Consider the following 24,148-nt stretch of genomic DNA (forward strand, 5'->3'; position numbering starts at 1 on the left):
CATTCATGCAGAGGAACAATTACAATGTTCTGGAATGGCCATCCCAGTCCCCAGACCTGAATATCATTGAACATCTGTGGGATGATTTGAAGCGGGCTGTCCATGCTCGGCGACCATCTAACTTAACTGAACTTGAATTGTTTGTCCAAAATACCTTTATCCAGGATCCAGGAACTGATTAAAAGCTACAGGAAGCGACTAGAGGCTGTTATCTTTGCAAAAGGAGGATCTACTAAATATTAATGTCACTTTTCTGTTGAGGTGCCCATACTTTTGCACCGGTCAAATTTTGGTTTAATGCATATTGCGCATTTTCTGTTAGTACAATAAACCTCATTTCAATCCTGAAATATTACTGTGTCCATCAGTTATTAGATATATCAAACTGAAATGGCTGTTATAAACACTAAAATATTTAGAACTAAAAATGATTAAGATTAATAGGGGTGCCCAAACTTTTTCATAGGACTGTGTGTATATATATATATATATATATATATATATATATATATATATATATATATATATATATATATATATATTATGCTTGCATATTGTGATATTATATCCCTGCAGATTGACTAAAAAGAAAAAAAAACACCCCTTTGCCTTGGTCCTGAGCTATTCAGTGGACGGCTTGGGGAAGGCTAGCCAATCCTGAATAACAAATGTTAGGAATTCTGTGTATTACAATGCTCTGACTGTTCTGAAATCCATATGTGTTTTTTAGTGTTCAGGCCTCTTGGCAGACAGACGGGTTGAGGAGAGGGGGAGTGGGTCTCGGCGTTGTATAGTTGGCAATGCCCATGGGAATGTCTGCTGTCAGTCCCCTTTTCTTGAAATGAATATAAGTTTTGCAAATGGCAAACAATAGTTGTCTACATAAACTTTACTCCACTGCTGGATAGAGTGGCCAAAATAAACTTAGACTCGCTGTAAGATGGGGGAAGGGATCGTCTTCTCTGTAACCCAGAAGAGGGAGTGTTCAGAAAGAAGGAGCTTTCTACTTTGAAATCGGAGCAAACCTAATCTCTATAAACAAAGGGTAATAATGAGCGTCTTCCAGTGAGTCTTCTCTATGTGAATTAGGATACACATGAAAATTGTTCGGCATTACACATACAATGCAAAAGAATTGCAAATCCAGAAACGGGGAGTCTGTCTTCAATTGGTATCTGTTGGGTAACACCATACTTCTGCCGATTCTCTTGTATAGTCGCCACCTTTTGTCATTCTGCTTTTACCTCCACTTAAAGGGTCTGAGGATGAGTGGATGGCAGCAACATGCAATCCATTCCCAATCTCAATCATGTTGTACTGTTTTCAAATACTTAAAGGGATTTCCCCTAGGAAAGGGCAACACTTGCAGATCAGTGGGTGTCCAACTGCTCAGACTCCCACTGACAAGCAGAGCAGAGTATTTTTGTCCCCCGTTCTGATTGGTGCGCTGGTCAAGTTGCGCATGCGCTGCTCCATTCATTTCAATGGGATTTCTCGCGAAAGCCAAGTGCTATACTTCTACTATGCTCCTATTGAAGTGAATGGGGAGGTGCCCACAACTCCTGACTAAAGTCCCTCTTCTCCTGGCCAATGGGGGTCTGAGCTGTTGCACCCCCACTGATCTGCAATATCCCTTATCCTATAACTTGCTTTTATAGAAAAACATTCTGTCTCTAAACAATATGTATATCTGCTTTTATTTTTCAGGTGGGTGGTAGTTTTTTTGTTGTTTTTTTTTCTCTCTTGAGAACCTACCCCACCCCCCCCCCCCCCCCCCACCCCCGAACCGCAAATACTGGCGCAGGTCCTATACCTGTCTACATTTATTGCTTGGTCCATTCAATAGAATGGATGGGTCAGTGAAAACCACAGACCCATCCAAGGGATTCCAATCCAGATGTCACCCATGCGGTTTTCACTGACCTGCAAACTGTACACAATCATGTGCATGTAGCCTAAGGTTAGGTTCACATCTGTGCTTGGGCTCCTGTTTCAGGGGTCCACTTGGGGACCCCCGATAGGAAACCTAATCTGATTAAAAAAAAAAAAAGTTACCTTTGGAGACCCACGGACCCCTTAGACTATAATGGGGTCTGCTGGCTTTCCACCTGAAAAGGGTGAAAAGTGCTACTTTCAGGTGCTTTTCTCTCCACATTTTTGAAGCGGAAAGGAGAACGGGATCCCTGAACGGACTTCAAGCGCTGGTGTGAACTGAGCCTAAGATGTTTAGAGAAAATCGTTAAAGCTCCGCAAAATTTTTAGCTACTTACATTTGTAACAATGTTTAACACGGAATTGTCTAGAATTATAAACCTAGGTGAAATACTGCAAAAAAATCGAGTGGTCAAGCAGAGTTGGCGTTTTATTGACAAGTTCAGGTTTATAAACTATGTTTTATCTGGACCTTAAGCGCGGCTTTACCTTCGGGAAGGTTTTATGGACGAAGCAACACTCTGTAAAACACTTCCACAAATAGAAAAGGAATCCCAAAGTATTTGAAATATTCAATATTTGCTTCAGTAACCGGCGTTTGCTAAACTTCACCCCGGGGCATGTTTTCCTTCAGCTTGGGCCACCCAGTGTCCAGGCAAGCCCTTTAATTAGCCGAGCTGTCATTGCCTGCCAGAGACTTCACCATGTTTATACAGGGCAGTCTCCTGACTGTGTCATTGACAAGGTGGCTACTTGGAAGTTCTCCGTTCATGTGGTTGCCATGCAGTTTATCGTCCTAAGGAAAACTTCTAAATTTGCCATATTCTATTAATTTACGTCGCTGGCACGTGTTCTGCAGCACATAAGAGAGATTGTCATTACTTACTTTTGTCTGATACATTTGGGCTCACAATCTAAATTCCAGATTAATCTAAAGTTAGGTTTTTAGAGTGTAGGAGGGCACCCTTGTACAAACCCCATATAGATGTTGTCCCTTGTATTTGAACAGGGGTAACCATTGAGCCATATTTTAATGCTATGTAATAAATATGCTGAGTAAGGGGTTTATTCACTGCAGTTTTTTCAGGGTTTACGGATCATTTATTTTTGAGGACTGTGCCTGTTTATTTTTGGGCAACTGGATTTCAGCTTCCTGGTCCCTAGTACGTTAGTTCTTGGGAAGTTAATGAGGTTGTCCAGCATAAGTCTTTTAATTGGGCTGGAGGAGGTGAAAAAAACAAAAAAAAAACACGTCCACGGTGCTCCGGTGCCTCCCAGGGCAGTCCATTCCTTCTGCTCCAATTTTTTCTTGCAGCAGAAGTCCTTGGCGGCTTTGACGTCCCAGGTTCCTCTCCTGAGGCCAGTCATCAGCCTAAGCATAGGATAAGGGGACTTCACAGGTAGTTATGTCACATGTCGTGACATCACATGTCCTTCACTGAGGCCGCAACCGTCGCATTGGGTGGGGACTTTGGCCAGAAGAAAACAATGAAGCATAAGGACAGGACCACACTGGGAATCACTGGAGCATTGGGGACAGGAGAGTGTTGTGTGTTTTACCTCCCTTGGCCTAATTATAAAAAAATAAAAAAAATCTTGCACAATCCCTTTATTATAAAAAAAAAAAAAAAAAAAACTTGAGTCTTCAGTAGTTGATACCATTTTTAATGGCAAACTAATAATGATGACAGATTACAAGCTTTCGGGATATCTCCGATCCCTTCCTCAGGTATACCGCTATACAACTTACACTATACAACTATACCTGAGGAAGGGATCTGAGATATCCCGAAAGCTTGTAATCTGTCATCATTATTAGTTTGCCATTAAAAAAGGAATCAACTATTGAAGAGTCTCAAGTTTTTTGTTTTTTTATATTCCTTATCCACTGGCTAACATGATACAAACTCATACTTTTTCCTTATACAATCCCTTTAAATTACTGCAAAATGGGTCTGGGATCTGCTTTCTTTCCTCTAACACAGGGGTGCTCAATACGTCGATCGTGATCTACCGGTCGATCGCAATGGACGTATGGGTCGATCGCGGGATGCAGCCAGGGATCCCCGGTGTCTGTTTGTTCACAGTGCAAACTGAGATGACTCTCAGCCTGCGCTGTGAACAAGCACTCCGGACACTTGCAGGCCGCTCTTAGGGATGGAGGGGGCCGGGGTGCTGCTTCTTCACAGCGCAGGCTGAGAGTCATCTACGGACACAGACATGCGGGGCTGCCGCAGCCCCAGTCTGCCAGTGTCCAGAGATAACTCTCAGCCTGCGCTGTGAAATAGCAGACAGCGGGGATGCCTGGGCGGCCACAGAACGCCGCTGGCTCTTGCTCTCACGATCTGCCCGGCCACGCCCATATGCCCAGCCCCGCCCACAGACATGCACCACCCGCCCACAGGCCCGCCCCGGCCCCACCCACAAGAAGTGGGTAGTAGATCTTAGGGCTTGGTCATGTTATGAAGTAGCTCACATGCTGAAAAAGTGTGAGCACCCCTGCTCTAACCTTTCAGGGCACGTGAGCCAAACCTACACGTGTGGGGGTATAGGCCAAGATAGCTGTTCAGTTAACCTGTATGCTTAAGCTTTTCTAGGCTAAAACTCCACGTTGCGAAAAACTTTTTTTTTGGTTGCAGATTTTGCTGGTTTTTTTTTTTGTTTTTTGGGGGGGTTTTTTGAGCCAAAGTCCGGAGTGGGTTGAACAGAAGGGCTTTTTCCATTCCTGTACTTGGCTCAAAACAGTGCAGCAAAATCTGTAACAAAACATGTTTTTTTGCAACGTGGGGCCTAAATCAGGCAGATGTTGCATTAAAGATGCAATGTGTATACGTGCTTGTCGGCTGACTACAGGGACCACCGTCTCCGGAATAAGTTTAAGTGATTTACCTTTGAACAACTTAAGAAGTTTTTCAGTGCTTGGACAACCTTAGTCTGTTAGATAATATTTCTTAGAAATGTCTGACCGCCTCCCTGAATCGCAGCAAAGAGGAAAATCCGAAACACAAACAACATAAAGTGAAATCTGTAAAGCTATCATCGCTGTTACACATGCCTTCTGGTATGGAGTGTGACGGAAATATCTGACTTGTACTGTCTCCAGGTGCTGCATTTTAATGAGATCCTCTCCCTTCTATGCGGCTGAGGTATTGTTCTTAAATCTGTCAAAACAGTTTTATTAAGCGTATTGCGTAAGCCGCCACTCGATGACTGATAAGTTTAATGAAGCAATTCAATAAAATGTAAATGTGTGACTAACCCTGCTGTTTTTCAGCCATTTTATTTGCCTCTCCGTGCACAAGGCGCATTCCTTTATTGTGTTTTCTCAAAGACCCAAATACATACTGTGACTCATTTAGGAAAGTCGTCTTTGGCACGAATTGTTGGAATTGAGATCTAGCACTTGGCCATACGGTACCAAGATTACACAGGGAATGGTTTGTTTTAGTCTGTGATAGATGCAGCATTTTTCAATCAACTGTCTTGACAGAGATAAGTATTCTTCAAGACCTCCCAAGATTGCATCTGTTGAGGCAGAGAAAACACATAAGAAAGTTGCCCGTCACCTGCATCCGAGTGGATTTTATTGTCGATTTAGGTGGCCTGAAGTTAAATTGTTTAGATCTTTGGCAACAATCAATGAGAGAACTCAAGTGTTAGCTGGTTTATTGAGTGATCGTTGGCATCTTTACATGCAGCAGTTATTGGGAACCACCCATTGTTGACGTCCTTAAATGGAACAGTTATTGGGAACCACCCATCATTGCCATCTTTACATGGGTCAGTTATTGGGAACCACCCATCATTGCCATCTTTACATGGATCAGTTATTGGGAACCACCCATCATTGCCATCTTTACATGGATCAGTTATTGGGAACCACCCATCATTGCCATCTTTACATGGGGCAGTTATTGGGAACCACCCATCATTGCCATCTTTACATGGGGCAGTTATTGGGAACCACCCATCATTGCCATCTTTACATGGGTCAGTTATTGGGAACCACTCATCATTGCCATCTTTACATGGGTCAGTTATTGGGAACCACCCATCATTGCCATCTTTACATGGGGCAGTTATTGGGAACCACCCATCATTGCCATCTTTACATGGGTCAGTTATTGGGAACCACCCATCATTGCCATCTTTACGTGGGTCAGTTATTGGGAACCACTCATCATTGCCATCTTTACATGGGTCAGTTATTGGGAACCACCCATCATTGCCATCTTTACATGGGGCAGTTATTGGGAACCACCCATTGTTGGCATCTTTACATGGGTCAGTTATTGGAAACCACCCATCATTGCCATCTTTACGTGGGTCAGTTATTGGGAACCACTCATCATTGCCATCTTTACATGGGTCAGTTATTGGGAACCACCCATTGTTGGCATCTTTACATGGGTCAGTTATTGGAAACCACCCATCGTTGTCATATTTACATGGGGCTGTTATCGGGACCACCAGCCTTTGGACCATTCGCCTATGTGAAAGGGTCTCTGATTGGGAATGAGCACCCTCCTCCCTTTTGTAAAGCTATACAAGGACAGTATCACAGAGACATGTATTCTACTGGCATGGGCTACACTCCGGCTTCTGGTCACATGGTTGAAGTGGACCCTGCGTATCTGCTACAGCTATGACTGTATCTGAGCTTTAAGCGTTCTTCCAATTATAAGCAAATTTGCATAAATTAATATACAGATGAATATAAGAAACTCTCTGTAAGGAATCTGAGAAAAATATTTTGCTTTTCATTGGTCAGACTTGGCCACATTTTATAAATTAGTCTATGAAGAGGGGAGGGGTAGAATGAGGCTTCTAGAAAAGACACTCACGCTATGTAGCCTTTATACTGTCAAGTGGGTGGTCTTATACCAGAGCAAACAAGGGTGTGATTCTGTGCTCTAACACTTTCCACCTCTGATTGGACAGGGTTTAGAATCACGCCCCCCTGACTGCTTTAGCCCAGGTGTGGCCCGCTCCTCTTTGTGCCGCTTCATTCTTGCTATTATTCAATCAAAGTGGCAGATCAAATTTTTGGTTTTGTTACTCTTTTTTTTTTTTTTCCACACCTGCACTCAGGTTTCCCATCTTCTGGTCCACCTAAGAACTCAAAAACCGTAAACCCAATCTGCTTAATAAACGGCTACTTGCGGAAAAGCATGAACCCCATAGACTATCATAGGGTCTGCCCTTCGCTCATTGACCTTGGCGGACACGTCTCCACTGGGGCCAATCAGCAGGACTCCGGAAGAGACCCAATGGAGCAGATGAACTGGGAGGTGCAGGAGGACACCAGACCAATGGGGACAGGTGAGGATGCGCTTTTTTGAAAAAAAAAATTCACTGCCCCCTGCTTATTTAAACATTAAAAGGGTTGTCCATTTTTGCCTGGAGAACCCCTTTAATATAGAATTGAATTTGTGATATCTAAATTAACTTAAAAATATTTTAGGACACTCTTTCGTCCTGGAAAGTTAATGCCTGACGGATACACCCGGTACACACTATCTAAGAGCACCAATAACGGAGAATTCCCACAAATAGCACCTAACGCCAATCTTTTTAATGGCCTAAGGTCCTGGGGATAGGGGATAAACAAAACTTTTCCCTCCTTACTATGTTCGTTCTTTCGGTCTGTGAGCCCTCCTTTGTCTGCTCTGCTTTTTGGTTGCGCACCTGTGGACTCATTCTGTGTTTTCTCATGTCACCTATTTGGGGGTAGGGTGAAACTTGATTCCATCTGCTGTCGTCTGGACACCATCATGGATAAGTCGTGGAGGCTTGTGAAGATTTGTTTTTGTTTAAAAACCTAAAGTCTCAGTCACTGAATACAATGAGGACCTCGACCAAATTTCTGGAGAAGTCAACTCATATTATGAAGACTCTCCAGTCAATTTTGAGTTGCCTGTGAGCCTAAATCCTTTCTCAATTCTGCCACAAGAGCTTTTCGAGCTGAGTTTTTCGATCGGAACAGTGAGTAGTCTAATATGTCTGTTGTCTATGGCGCGTTTTGGAGGAAAGAAGGATTTATTTGGATTGGAACCTACAAGCCCTATTCATTGTTGCCATTTGGCCACCCTTTGGTGCTATAATGTGACCATTGGCTAGATGGCGTGTGTATGTTGGGAGGTAAGGTTTTTTTGTTTTGTTTTTTTGCCGCTGGACTGTCTAGCCCTGACGTCTACATATTTTGTCTTCTATGTTATGTTTTAGGTGTGAGTTTTTTGCCTTAGAATTAGAATGTCTTTTGGATACACTCCTTGGCTTGGTCGTAGTCTCCAGTGTTGTGCTGGCACGTGTATATGAACATACATACTTGTGGTGTGAATAAGCTCAGCTCACCGTGGCCTTTGCTATTGCTTAGTTTCTTGTCTGGAATGAATAGAGATGAGAGTAATAGCCGAGCATTGATTGGAACTAAGAACACTCATCTGGTTTATTTACAGGGATGTGACGTTTCCAATGAAAAAGGGAATATCTGCGTTGACTCTTGAGCTCAAGTACCATAGCGTCAACTATTTGTGATTGAAATATGATAATTTGTGGGTGCTACCATGAAACCCCAGCCTATGTTTAAAACGAAACATGGAAATTTGCGTGAATGCTGCCACCACTTTATGACTAACTAAGCGTAGCGCCATACATTTACGTAGCGGATGTGCTCTTGGTATCACATCTCAACCCTTTCACTTAAATGGGACAGAGCTGTGATAAGGCCATGCAACTAATCGTGACGTCACAACGCCTGTGAACTGAACGCGGCGCTCGGGAAGTCACTCTCGATCCAAACAGCTGACGCTCTACACCCCAGTATTCCAAAATTCATAACTTCTTTATGGCGACATGCCTATATGAGGGCTCATTCTTTGCACGAGTTGGTCGTTCAGTTGGCACCATTTTGGGGTACATATGTGTTGTTTAGCTTTTATTAATGTTTTGGGGGTCTGTCTTTATATGGTGTTTTGTTTTTTACGGCATCCACTCTGCATTGCAAATGACGCGGCCATTTTTTTTTCCCGACGTTGTCACAATTACAACAATGCTATATTTCGGTTTTGGTACTAGTACTTTATAAAGCCCCACTTTGCAAATGTAATTGATTTGACTTGTAAACTATATTTTAATATCCATAACTTTAATTTTTTTTGTTGATGGAGTTATGGGGTGGGGACTCTGTTTTTGCAGGACAAATTGTGGTTTTGATTGGTTCCATTTTCTGGTTTGTATACCTTTTTGATGACAATTACTATGTCATCCTTGGATGGCGGTTTTGCATTCAGCTCCTGAACCGGCCGTACTGGTTTCAGGCGTCCATCTGTCATTATTATACCTTCAGTTTCACGTTCCATAGATATCTTTATGAATATGATGGGTCAGACATATTGGTACTGCTGCAGGCTACATTCACATGAACTATGTCAAAAATGGACAAAGGACCGTTTTGGATCCCTTGTAGACAAAAATAGGACACGCTGTGCCTAGAACTTTACATACCTACTACAATAGACTATTCTAGTGCCTTAGGTGTCTGCATTACACAGTCATGGCACCTGTTTGATGTCACATGAAACAAACCACATTTTCGTCCTTATTTTTGCATACAAGTGTATGTATACTGTACTTCAGCATATCCATATAGTGGCACAACATGAGGACCACTACTGTATAGTATCTGTTCTGTTCACTATATGTGACCAAACATTTTGCAGATTGTGGGGTCCTCCCTTCACTACCTTACTGAATAAGTTGTTTCATCTTTCTGAAGCCGTCCTGGAAGGAATACAAAAAATAACACTTCATCCACATTTGTAATAACTGGAAGTTTGCGTCTAAATGGACAGAATGTTGGTTCACGAAGGGTTCAGGTCATTGCAGATTTGTGTAAATGGAGCCTAAGTGGTGGGCTCTACCAAATTTATGCTTTGTGGGTGCTTACGCTAGGTTCACACTACCCGGTGGTCCCTGGCGAACCTGAACGATGGAGAGCTGGACCACTTAAACAACAGTTAAACTTGGTCACTGGTGGATCCCATTGACTACAATGTGGAGGATTTGGTGGTCAGCCATGGTGCAGCTCAGTCCCATGCATTTGAATAGGGATGAGCACCGGCATCACCATGTGACCAACCTATGTGATGTCACTTCCTAAGAAGAAAAAAGCAGTCAAGTTTTCTAATCCTTTAAAGGGAACCTGGCAGGACAATTTAGGACACTACCCCCCCCCCCCCCATAGCCCACGGATCCTTATAGACTGGGGGTTCTAAAGCAATCCATGGCCGTATTAAAAATAAAAAAGAGCTTTATAATTTCCTAGAGATGAGTCTCATCTGATTACTCCTCGGAGATCCTGGTGCCTGTGTTGTTCTTCATTGTCACTGCATATGTGCCAGAGGTTCAGCGCATGCGCACTGTAGCCAAGGTATACTCTGCCTTCATTGAAGAACTATGCTGGTGCAGTGCTGATGGGTGACTATAAAGCTTTTTTTATTTTTAATGTGGGTGTGAATTGTCTTATAACAGGGCAGTTTGAGACACTGAACCCCCTCTCTATAAGGACCTGTGGCTTGTTTAGTGTCCTAAATCGTCCTGTTCTAAAGCAATCCACGGCCATATTAAAAATTAAAAAAAAGCTTTATAATTTCCTAGAGATGTGTCTCCTCCTCAGAGCTCCTGGTGCCTGTGCTGTTCTTCATTGAAGGCGTCACTGCGTATGTGCCAGAGGTTCAGCGCATGCGCACTGTAGCCAATGTATACTCTGCCTTCATTGAAGAACTATGCTGGCGCGGTGCTGATGGGGTTACTATAAAGCTTTTTTTATTTTTAATGTGGGTGTGAATTGTCTTATAACAGGGCAGTTTGGGACACTGAACCCCCAGTCTATAAGGACCTGTGGCTTGTTTAGTGTCCTACATTTCCTTGACAGATTCACTTTAAGACAATGAATTTTAAAGCCGTATATGTAATGGTGCCAGGGCTTCCTGTTGGGTGTTGAAATTGTATATAAAATCTTCTGGCTTTGACCGCCCATCTTGGACTCTCTTCTGGATTTTATCTGAGGAATTTCTTGGTGGAACCGACTCTATTAAAATGATTATTTTTTATTCTTTTGACGTTGCGATCTACCGTACATTGTAAGAAGGGAATGTACTGTCTCACGTCTGAGATGGGCAGTGTGTTGCCACACAAAGCCTGTGTTCATTCGCTTTAACAAGCCAATAAACATAGTGGCATTGCTGGTTCCTGCTGTATTTTTAGACAATGCGGTATCCTGTTTTACTTTCTGGGATACAGACTTCGCACAGATGTTTCTTTTAATAGATTGACTTGTTAATGGAACACAGATTTTATGGCTTGGACTTTTCAGGCACATTTGTTTATATAGATGTATATTAAGTTCATTATACGGCTGGAAAGGAGGCGGCAATGTTATCTGGGTTTTCTAATATATTACAGGGAATCCTCCGCACTGCGGGTAGCTGTTACGTACGTAGCAATCATTTCTATATTGTCTTAATCATGGTTTTCTTTATCATCCATTCTGGATCCTCCATAAAACTTAGGGGCCTAGAAGTTTAATATGGCTTCATACAGAAACCTTGTCCGAATGCAATATGGCTCTGAATCTGAAAAATGGGGCTTGCTCAATTTCATTTTTATTGTGGATGTGTTTGCTCTAGGAAGGAATAATATAATATATCTGCATTGGTTATAAAAACGAAGGAAGGGCAGCTCTCTTCTTCTTTTTTTTCCTTTTTTCGCCAGCGGTGTCCATAGACCACCATTGGGAGGGGGGCCGATTTTGACGTGGATTCCGCGTCATAATCTGCCCCCTTTGCCCGTGTGAACTAGCCCTTATTATCACTAATAATAATAATAATAGTGATAATAAGATTGTTTATTATTAACAACAAAACCTTCAACCAAAATAATAATAATAATAATAAATATAATAATAATAAATATTTATATACCTAGGTATTGCCTTGTTTTTAAAGCCTGTCTACCACCTCCCCAAGGCAAATACAACTGTCACCTCCATGTTACCGAGCACATTACAGTGATAGACAATATACCTTTGTTCTGTAAACAATTTTGAAGTAATATGCAAATTAGGCACTTTGAGTGCAATGGGGGTGGGACTTCAGCTTCCCGGAGCATTGGTTTTGCCTATCCCATGCTCTGCAGTGAGTGTTGATCCTCCCCTTCCTATGACATCACCTATCCTACTGGACTGGCAAGAGCAATGCTCCAGGAGCTGAAGGCTCGACACCCCAATGCACCAATTCCCTCATTTGCATGAAACTTAAACATTGGCTTGATCTAAATCTAAAGTGATATACATTACAGTCATCAAACCTATTAATGGGACTGTGGCTTCTGCTTGCAAGAGCTTACAATCTATTAGGTAGACAGGGTGACACGAGAAGTCTTCAGTAGGTGATACCTTTTTTAATGGCTAACTCCTAATGATGACAGAATATAACTTTTCGAAGCTCTTTGGCTTCTTCTTCAGATATTTCTAAAAACAATTTCTGCAGGCTGCATATTTATGTACAACTGGACACATAGGGATAGGATTACAGGAGGGAGGGGGGAAGAGGCTTATTACTATATACTTATAAAAACAAATAATCAATTCCCAGTTCCCAGGTTCTTTATCTTTAATAAATAATATGAAATAATGCAGATACAAGCAATGACTACCGACCTGTCAGACCCCCAATCTTACTGGGATTACTAATCCTTTTGAGTATCCATTATTTACAAACATACGGAGCATTTACAATGTTTGTATATTTCCATTTGTCCCTTATACCCCTTGTATATGAATCCCCCAATAACCATTAGGGAGTTTTCTAGTATTGGGTCTTTTGCACATCGTGATGCTAAGTGGTCCCCGGGTGTTGAGATGGTTAGTATGTGTCTGGAGATCATATTAGACTTAACGTGGGCTCTAAAAATATTTATTCAAGCAGGTCTTTCATCTCCAATGCGTAAAAATAACAGCTGGGCCCCATTTTTGCATCTGAATGTGGCAGTTCAGTCTGTTTCTTAAGCCTTCCTGGTAATCCAAGAAGCTGGATGGCGTTCTATTCTGGCTCCTGACTGAAAGGGTTTATATGAAAGAGTCTTGTGAACAGATCTTGCCTTATGGCCTTTTCTTTACAAACTTCACTCTTCTTTCCTTTTAGTTCTGGGAGGAAATATATATATTTACCCCAATGTAATATGAAATCTGGAATTTTTTATAATATGGTATAGTGATGCAGATAGTAGAGTGAGGGGTAATTGGACCCATTCAGTACGCAGAAAATTGACAATTTTCGGAAAATCCTGGACCATCTGTTTTTAAAGTTGACAACCCTTGTCTGTGTGTCCTAGTGTCCAAAGTTAAAATCAGCTGTAAGGCCTAGTTCACATCTGCGTTCAGTAATCCGGTGTGCAGTGAAAGCACATGAACCCCATAGACTATAATGGGGTCCGTTTGCTTTCCACGTGGTCTCCGCACGAGTCATGAGGACATGAAAGTAGATTGTGAAGTACTTTTCTGTCCGTGCGGAAAGCACACGGAACCTATTATAGTCTATGGGGTCTGTGTACTTTCATTGCTCACTGCTTGTCAATGTACCCCATGCAGACGCCCGAACAGATTACCGAATGCATATGTGAACTAGGTCCCAGGTGTAGGTGTTGCTCTGGTTGGCTTGTCAAAATCACATTACATGTTCAAAACTTTAGGCTCCGGAAACAGTTTGCAACTAAAAAAGTGTATCTGATTGAGAACATGGTAATTCTCAATAGAATATATAGTAATAAATAGACCTACTGTTTACACAGCAACCCATGCTAGAAAAACAAAGTCACGTGATGTCCTGAAGAAGGCAGGGTAAGGAAAGACACCGCGAGTAGACAACTATTACTATTGAGTAGATGGTCGTTTCAGATAATATAATGAATTATACTGATACACTGTTTCACCACCAGTCTGCCGCATATACAGCTGTGTAACGCTTCTGTTGACCTGAATTTCTATATGATTTTTTTCCCTTGTTTTCTTTTAACTGTGGCAACAGAAGCTATTAGGAAGAACAAAGCCTTTCTGCCTTACAACTACCAGGTCTCCAGGTTCAAGTGTATTGTGTGATCAGGTTCACACATACCTTGTGGCTTACCGTGCACTGAAGATTGGTTTGTTCCACCCATCCCTCCCACCCTCTCAATGGAATGTCTTTTTTTTTTTTTTTTTTCCGGCATCCACTGAAAGGTGAACAGATTGGAGGCAGTAAGTGAAATAAGAGACTATTGTTCCCGAATGGCTGCTTTTACTAATTGTTGTAACTTGTTTTTCCAGGTCTTGCGTGTCGTGATCGACGGGCATGTTTTTATTTACTATATTGTTTGTTCTATTTAGAGCGATTGGGTTTTCAGGGGTAGAAAAATATTCGGCTGATCCAGTGACCGCAACTTTTGTTGCTGCGTGAGCATTAAATGGTAGTATTGAAGTATATGAGTATAGCGGTAGGTCATTGTCCTAACTAGTCTATAGAACTGGTGGAGATTGATATATAGTAGTGGGAAGTTGTCATTTATTCACATCAATTTCTGCTATTTCTATGCTGGGAAGACCCACCTAGTGACTGACAGCCTTTCATCCATGACCGTGCAAAGATTTCTCAGACATATAAGTGAATAAATTACAAGTTTTACGGAATCTTTTCCCATAAAACTATATACAAGTCTGCTACTGTGTCGGAGGTTGTTTGGTGACCGTTTTTGTAATATCCTTTTATTAACCTATCTAACTTCCTTTTCATCATAAAACAGGCTGTAATATTCTCCTTGGCAACTGTCTAACTAAGCTCTTACTAGTAAGTCCATACATAGTTATATTGTAAGTAGCGGAGCTGAAGCAGTGACCAAAGGGGGATGGGTCACTTAGTATGGCCATATCTAACCTTAATATGCAGCAGTTCATGTTGCATATAAAGTCACATTCTCAACTATGTTTTTTAACTTAATAATATCTCAGATTCAGTTATTAAATCTTGGCATCATATTAAAGCTGATAATCTCATCTTTCTTATACCATTTTTCTATGTGGTATAAAACCAGAGATACAGCCATTGGAATCGACCATCCCTCTTTCCTAAATGCTTCATCACTATTTACTACGTGTGTATGGACAGAGTCTCCCTGGCATTGCTTAGTTAGATTACGGGAACTTTACAGCCTGTTTTCTATTAAAAGGAAGTTTGACAGGTTGATAAAGTATATTACAAAAATGTTCAACCCCCCCCCCCCCCCCCAAAAAAAAAAAAAAAAAAAAAAAAAGAGAAAAGGAAATGAAATGTAAGTTATTGTGACTGATCCCCATTTCCCATACAGTGCCATACATGTATGTCATTGTGATTGCGGATGAAGAGGAGCTTTTTGCATGCGGACACCACTCTTACCTGTAGCTCAGGTCCTGTCTGCTTAACCCTTTGGATGGTTTGATCAGTAGTGACAGTGGGATCTAAGTGTCTACAAAGGAGGTAGCTGCTTACCGTCAGCACAGGACCTTCTCCAACAGTGGCCCCTTCAGTCCACCATCTTGGTACTCCTATTATTTGTTATGCAGAGAATCACAATATACTGTAATGTATTATGTTAGCGATAAAGGTCCACAAGCGGTTAAGTATGCTGTTGGGATAAGAGCAATGCAAAAAATATGTGAAAACAGAAGTACTTAAAAAAACAAGCAAAAAAAAAAACCCTCGTCTTTAGTTAATAATGCTATAAATGTCTAACTATTAAAAGCCAAAATATAGATAACACTCAGCCTGCGTATAAGTGCCACGATACAAATACCAGAATTGGGAAAAGGGAATGTTTGTATATACTCGAGTATAAGCCGACCCCCACTAATTTTACCACAAAAAAACTGGGAAAACTTATTGACTCGAGTATAAGCCTAGAGGGGAAATGTAGCAGCTACTGGAAAATTTTTAAAAATTAAAATGGTTTTTGGGTGCAGTAGTTGCTGGGAAAGGGGAGGGGGTGTTTTGGTTGTCTGTCTGCCCCTTTTCTGAGCTGGAGGACTGTTTTTTCTTCCCCCACTTGGAATTAAGTCTGGCTGAATATAGGGAATCTGCAGTGCTCCTATTAACCCCTTCCTGATGGAACAGGAGCACTGCAGATACCCAGTATTCAGTAGACCGGGCACTTTCAGACACAGGGATACCTAATGTGTATGTGTTTCATAGTAATCCCCCCCCCCCCCCCCAAACAAACAAAAAAATAATAATTTTTTTTGCTTGACTCGAGTATAAGCCGAGGGGGGCTTTTTCAGCACAAAAACTGTGCTTCAAAATTCGGCTTATACTCTAGTATATACGGTAAATAAAAAAAAACCTACAAACAACACAAAGGTTTTTGACAAAATCGTATGCAGTGTGATCTAAAGTCTTTCTTTGCAGTCCTTAGTAACTGTACTAAGTGACCGGGTCGGACCTATTCCACTTGTCTGCAACATTGCAAGAAAGACCCGATTAAAAATCATAAGAATAAGTTTACAAAGTTTTTCTTTCATACGGGAAATAAGACACGGCCTTGACTTCATGTTTTATAGCTCCTTTTTACCTGTACGCCGGTGATTTCCTGCCTTTGTATTCAGGTGAAATGTGCTGTCTCCTGTTTGCGTGACACAATAAAATAAGGGGGGAAGGTGTCATCTCACACCTGCGCCCACAGTAAAACCGAGAACAATGGCGACAACCGTGTGGCGTCTTTTGTGTATTTTGCCTATTATGTGAAGTATTGGCAGTGTACACAAACTCCCGACACCTTTCTCCTCTTGGAAGTTCACACCTAGTTTTAGTTTAGAAGCTAATGAAAGTGTTTTTGCTCTTTTTGCGCTCATGCATGATGAATCCAGATGTTTGGGCCTTGCACAAAGTATTGACTGGCAATGATGTCCTTCCTACGCGCTTGTCGGCTTTGATCAGCCGTTTTTTTTTTACCCTTGGCTTAGAGTATAAAGCGCCGTCAGTGCCAGTGGCTTCTGATCAAACAATAGATGTTTGATTTTACATTGGCATCCACCTTGTACGCACAGAGAAAGACGACTGGCCTTTGTGCCTCGCTCACTTTAAGGGCATGTTCAATAACTTCTGCAGTGAGTAGAACAAAACGTGTCTGTTTGTCATGTTCAACACAGATAGAGAGTATAGTATATTTTTTTTTCTTTTTTGGTCCAGCGGTCTCTGTGTTATTTTTTAACAGACTCCTTTACGGACCCCATTGACTATAAAGGTCCATTGCTATCTGTTATTTGAAGAACCATTTTTCAATCAAAAAATGGACAGAAAGACACAGGTATGAACCTAGCATAAGGCTAGGTTCACATCGGCATCGGTCTCCTTCCCATGAGCTCTATGTTCACTGGGCTCCATGTGTAAGTGCTATGTTAGTGGTTCACCTCTTCGTTGTTCAGATACCCCCAACAGGCCCGAACAATGGAGAGCAAGTGCTAGTGTAAACCTAGAGTAAGTCTGGCTTACACTAGGCTCACTCTTTGTTTGCCCCTCAGGATGGGTTCACACCTGCGCCCGGTCTCCGCTTTCAGGTTTCCGTCTTCTGCCCGAGAAACTGGACAGGAGACGGAAACCGGCAGTCACGTTTGGAAAGTGTCCACCCATGAGCGTTTTCTGGTTTCCAACTAAACCATTATTTTTTTTTTTAACCGGACACAAAGTTGGACATGCAGGACTTTGTGTCTGGTTAAAAAAAACAAAACAAAAACCGTTTTGCCACGGAGACCACAAAACGCTCACGGGCGGACACTGACTGCCGGGCTTCCGCCTCCTGTCAGCAGAAGATGGAAACTCACAAAGCGAAGACCCGGGCGCAGGTGTGAACTCGCCCTTACCTGACAACTTTCCCTGAATACACAATCAGTTTTATGGGGGTGAAGTAACCAAAAAAACTGAAAAACTGTTCTGCCATCTTGGAGAACCAACACAGATCTTCTTAGGATGTAGGCTTGCTCCAATCCTTCTGTCTCTTCATGTAATCCCAGACAGACTGGATGATACTGAGATCAGGGTTCTGTGGGGGCCGTATCTTCACTTCCAGATCTCCCCTTCCAAAGGGCAAAAAAGATTATACCATTTATTGATGGGAATTAGATTTATTTCTTATTGTATTAATCGACAAAAGTAAACTATTAGCACTTCTATTTTTGAGAACATTCTTACTTTGCAGTATTTTTTCCACACCCGCCTTAGACTTTTTTTTACACTACTGTCCGTAACCTATTACTAGCTGGTTAATATTCAGCCATACTTATCCTTGGTACAGGGGTGGAGATCATTTTATTCTATATAAAATATATTGCTCTTTGTAGACGTATCCTACAGCCTGTATACATGACACAACCACTGTGTAATCCATCAGCTCAGTGCGTGGTGGGGGATATATATCCTATACATATATAGTGCCAGCGTATCTGTTGTACTAGTTTTTCTCCTACTATAGAGACCGGTTTAAAAAAATAAATAAAAAATTAAAATCTGTAAACTCTTTAACAATGAAACATTGTTTGGTGCAGGAATGAAGTAAATGTGGATAACGTTGCGCTCTGCGGTGCTCTCACGTCTAATAGTACAAGTGTTGTCTGGCTCTTGGCTTTTTGCCTTCTTCCCTCATTTTCCGCCCACATTATTACTAGTTAACTGCAGAACGCCTTCACCTGGGTACACGCGTACGTCTGTTCCAGAAGAGCATATGACGTATCAGAAGTAGTTCTCCATAAGTCTGTCAAACCTTATCTCACTCACTGAATATGCATCGTGGTTTTATGTGCGTCTATACGACAAGGAGCCATAATGTTAAAGCGACATCCGTCAATGGGGCAGCGAGCGAACCGTAAGCTTTTGATGTCCTGTTGCAGGAAACATGGAGTTATTTGTGATAGTTAGAGGACTGGGGCAGAACATCTTCAGAATGGCAGGTCTTAAAAGGTTTCCTTGAAATCCAAGCGTTAACCTGTCAAGCTTTATCTACAGGAATTTCAAATTTTGGCCAACCATCGACCATGAGAATAGCACAGACATCTGGTCCAGACGGCTGTCAGTAGACTTTAGTCTGCCAAAATATGTTTGGTTGTACTAGATATTTTCGGACGGCCAAAAGCATCAGTATTTGGCATAATTGATCACTTTTGGCCACTCATTGCTCAATTTGTACAGGTTTTTTTTTGCTAGGACCTCTAACCAGCTCTAGTAGTTTAGATGTTAATGTAGATGGTGAGATTGTACGAAGCATCAACGATTGGACAATCACATTCCATCCATCCATCCATGTGTATGGACAGCTTTAGTAACTGGTAGAAGTCCAAAAAGGAATGGGTGAGTCACAAGATAGGTGTATAATGGCTGGAACACCTTTCGGCTATGAGGACGGGTGTTTGTCCCAGTCTTCCTCAATGCCCCACCACAGTTTAGATGAAGCGATGGTGTCTAATGGATGGGACCCCGATTGGCGATGAGGAAGGGCGTTTTCCCCAGTCTTCCTCAATGCCCAACCACAGTTTAGATGAAGCGATGGTGTCTAATGGATGGGACCCCTATTGGTGATGAGGATGGGTGTTTTCCCCAGTCTTCCTTAATGCCCAACCACAGTTTAGATGAAGCGATGGTGTCTAATGGATGGGACCCCTATTGGCAATGAGGATGGATGTTTGCCCCAGTCTTCCTCATGCCCCACCACAGTTTAGATCAAGTGATGGTGTCTAATGGATGGGACCCCTATTGGCGATGAGGATGGGTGTTTTCCCCAGTCTTCCTCAATGTCCAACCACAGTTTAGATGAAGCGATGGTCTTGCATGGGCAGTTCTGCTCCATTTTAAGTCTGAGGGTTTGGAGAAGATAGCAGAGTGGGCCGGATAGAACAGATTTTTGGTTGCAAAAATGTTTGTAGGACGCAGTTTAAGGGGAGTAGAGAAATGAGAAGACGATACCCAATTTCCCTCTGCTCCTGTTACAATGTTTAGCATCCCTGCTGGTCTTTGCGTCTTGTCCCTGCTGGTCAATAGCCATAGCTATAGCCCACCTCAGCCCCTACATAAGTGAGCGGCATTTCTTGTACAATGACAGAAACCAGGGGTCTAGATCACGGAGTAGTACACCAACCTATTTAGGTGCATACAGGAATCTAATCTCTGCATCTTCATACATCCTGCAACACATAGTCTGGATAGTCAGGTTCCACCTTAGACGGTATTCAATGGCTTTTTTTGTCTACTACCTGAAGTGGTTGAAACCTTAGATGAACTTTGTATAGAGCTATCTTTTTCAGGATGACAGCCATGTCCCACTCTGTGTAAACAGTGGAGATGAGTAACCGGTCACATGTTGGTTTACCTTTTATTTGTTCCTTTTGAAGTGGTGCGACTGCTGTTAGATAGATCTCTGTATACAGACGTACGGCCAAAAACATTGGTTTTATTATTACATTTAAAGGGTTTTTCCTTAGAACAAACTATTTTTATCATTTGTGTTACTATGACAACGTGCATTCCTAAAGAATCGACATTAAATTGGGTATTCCACTATTAACCCTTTCTATTATACACAGAATAAGGGATACGTGTTGGTGGATAATAGATGGGGTTCTATCTCTGGGACACCCATTGATAATGAGCACGGGGATGCCATAGCCATGAATGGGCACTACTTCTCCAGTCATATGGGGCATTTGTAATCGCTGGATGGGTTCCCAGTGATCACACACTTATATCCAGGATTGGGGAAACTTATTAATAGTGGGCTTGTCCCTTTAAGGTATGGGTCTACCTTTTATCGTTATATTTTATTAGGTCTACAATTTGGAGGCAATAATCTTAGCTGTTCTGTTTTGTAAGATTTCCTGCATAGTCTTATAGTTAAATGATAAACTTTTGGCTTCCAGCAGCCACCACTAGAGGGAGCCAATTGCAACTGCTGGAAGCTAGAAGTTTAAGCTCCCTCTAGTAGTGGCTATCCAAACTACCAGCATGTTAACCTTTAAATGGTCACTAACTTTTCAGACAACTTAGTCTCATTTAATAGAACATATGATTCAGGACTGAATTGTAATGCAGTTTATTTAAAAATCTTTCTGATCTCTGCCTGAAAACCGCCTTTGTTCCAGTCTTGAGCCTGTAGGTATCTAAAGATTAAACTTCCCTAGTAACAGGGAGTGAACAGCAAATTAGAAGGGAGACACTTAGCTTTAGGCTAAGGCCTAACGATGCAGAAAAGCGGCTTTTTTTGTTTTAGTTTCTGCTTCAGTTTTTTGTAGCCAAAGCTAGGAGTTATATAGAAGGGAGAAGTAAAAGTGCTACTTTTCTATTTCCCACTAATTCTGTAGTCACTCCTGGGTTTGGTCTTAAGAAACCACAGCAAAATCTCCACCAAAAAAAGCAGCTTTTCTGCAATGTGGGGTCTTAGTCTAAAGCTTCCTAGGTGTCTCCCTTGTAGCTAATTTGCTGTTCACTCCCTGTTACTAGGGAAGTTTAGTCTTTAGATACCTACAGGCTCAAGACTGGAACAAAGTGAATGGGGAGGGGAATTTCTCTTGACAGCCTCTGCATGTCTACACACAACTTTCCCTGTCTGAACACTACACTTAGAGAAGTCTGCAGCCTCAAATAACTCAGTGAGTTTACGGAGATCTACTTCTGACTATTTGCCTGTTATTTCTGATGGAATGTTAGTCATAGATAGCAAAATGCTTTCCTGATGGTGCTCAGATGTCTTTCTATAGGGGAAAGGGCGTGTCCTACTGCAGACTATACCCAGAATGGAGTCTGCTGTTCCAGCCAGTTGTCTTGTAGCAAGTCACAGAGGGCTGTAAGGAGAAGGGGGAATGTTTTTTTTTATTATTTTTTTTTTTACATTTTATTGTGCATTTTTTGTGTTTAGTGTTTATTCAGGATAGAGTATTGAGGAAAAAATAAAAAAATATATATGCACAAATATGCACACAAACTCACATACACAAATGCACGCACACAAACTTATATGCATAAAAATAGCAATGTATATTTCCATTTAACATGGCAATCGTTAGATGTTGCAATTGTGTAAAGTGTTATAGTCACAAGCCATTGACCTCCAGGGCGTTGTCCTTCTAAATTGCTGTGGTTGTAAGCCATTGATGGACTGTGTTTTATACATTATACAAGACATCGTTTTGAAGAATTTGATAACAATTTTGATCTCTATCATTTCAGGATCTCCTTTACTGCTTTTCGCCAACCGACGAGACGTCAGATTGGTTGATGCCGGGGGAGCAAAATTGGACTCTATGGTGGTGGTGAGCGGTTTGGAGGATGCAGCTGCCGTGGATTTTTTTTACTCTCAAGGACTTATTTACTGGACAGATGTCAGCGAGGAGTCAATCAAAGAAATCTCATATAACCAAAGCGGTAGCTCACAGCATGTCATCATCTCTGGCCTGGTATCTCCGGATGGCCTGGCTTGTGACTGGATTGGCAAGAAACTTTATTGGACGGATTCTGAAACAAACCGGATAGAGGTTGCTAACCTCAATGGCACTTACAGAAAAGTCCTCTTCTGGCAAGATCTGGACCAGCCCAGGGCCATCGCATTGGATCCAGCTCATGGGTATGTTATGGACTTATGTTTTGCTGGATATTGTGCAAATTGCTAAGGCACGCTTTTTATACTGTTTTACACGCAAGTGTGCAAGGACGTTAGCAAAGGTGATGGGGTCAGAGATATTCTAAGCCTTGGTCAACAGTCAGTTGAAGTAAGATGTCATGTGTAGTCCATGTGTCACATAATCAAACTGCGTCGGGTGATAAATTTTCATATAAGCTAAAAGTTTGAGCTTCTATCTACTGGAAATAAGTTTGTGTCCAAGTAGGGGCTTCTGAGGTTTGGAACTATGGCCTTAATGTACGTTTTAATGTAGCCATGTTGAATTTCCAAGCTGTCTCCCACTATACAGATGAGCTCCTTAGCTCTTAATACTCTGACATGGTTTCTCTAAACAGATCCGTCTTGCTGAGATTGTTGACATTGCATTTTGGCTTGTGGGGAATGAACATATGCTAGCGAGTGGCAGCCTCTATTTTAAGCACAACCACGGTTAGTGAGGTTTCTCAAACTACTGGGTCCCCAACCGTACGCACAGAAATGAGTACATGAAGAACATGCCTCTCGCACAGCCCTGAGCCGTGTCAGTCTTCTTCACATTTAGCGTTTCAGCACATTTCAGATGCAGAGGAGACCGTCTGTGAATCTTCGATTTAAAGGGAAGTCTACGTTACAAAATGTCTTCTTAAAGGTGGCCTGTTTGTTCCCCTAACACGTCTGTTATATTACATACAGCACTTGCGTTCCAATTCTTGAACTTCTTTTTAATGTAACTCCGTGTTGTCGTTTTTCTGTTATTCCTCCTAGAAGTTTATGGACAAATTGACAACTGGTTGTTTGATAGTCGCCTTGTCAGAGGAGCATTTCCCACTCAGTCTGATCGAGCCCTGTCAGACCGTGTACGGACATGCCACACCTGGTAACACCCAGTAGTCTATTTGCTCAGAAATTTGCTAATACCGTATAACAAAGGAGCAGCACAAAAACGTTACAAGATAAGATACCCCTAGATAAGGTCCCCCTTTAAAGCATACTCAATCTTTCGAACAACTTTAGATTTTTTTTGTTTGTCTGGTAGCAATTGTGATGTTAATAAATGTACCGTATATTCTCGAGTATAAGCCAAGTTTGTGTGCTGAAGAAGCCCCCCACGGCTTATGCTGGAGTCCATAAAAAAAAATATAAAAAATTGTTTGTTTGTTTGTTTTTTTTGGGGGGGGGGTTGTCTATGACCAGCTGCAATAGTAATGTATAGAATCTCCCATAAAATGTTGGGAAAAAAAAAGAAAAAAAGCTTTAAAAAAAATAATAAAAAAATAAATTAAAGTTCTAAATCACTAATTTCCTTAGAATACATATAAAAGTAGAAAAGTACTGTGAAACACATACACATTAGGTATCCCTGTGTCTGACAGTGCCCGGTCTACTGAATATAGGGGATCTGCAGTGCTCCTGTTCCGTCGGGAAGGGGTTAATAGGAGCACTGCAGATACCCTATATTCAGCCAGGCAGAGTTCCAAGTGGGGAAAAAAAAAACACAGTCCTCAGGGAAGGGGCA

The 24,148-nt window shown here is 41.8% G+C and overlaps 1 protein-coding gene across 1 annotated transcript in view; it reads left to right on the top strand.

The window, feature by feature from the left end:
- LOC142213245 (low-density lipoprotein receptor-related protein 5-like) overlaps positions 1 to 24,148 on the top strand; it is a 114,984-nt gene that overhangs the window by 12,056 nt on the left and 78,780 nt on the right. The window contains exon 2 of the mRNA XM_075281530.1: positions 22,203 to 22,596. Coding sequence (XP_075137631.1) covers positions 22,203 to 22,596 — 394 coding nt within the window. The remainder of the gene's footprint in view (positions 1 to 22,202; positions 22,597 to 24,148) is intronic.

Source organism: Leptodactylus fuscus, chromosome 7, assembly GCF_031893055.1.
Source record: "Leptodactylus fuscus isolate aLepFus1 chromosome 7, aLepFus1.hap2, whole genome shotgun sequence".
Taxonomy (NCBI): Eukaryota; Metazoa; Chordata; class Amphibia; order Anura; family Leptodactylidae; genus Leptodactylus; species Leptodactylus fuscus.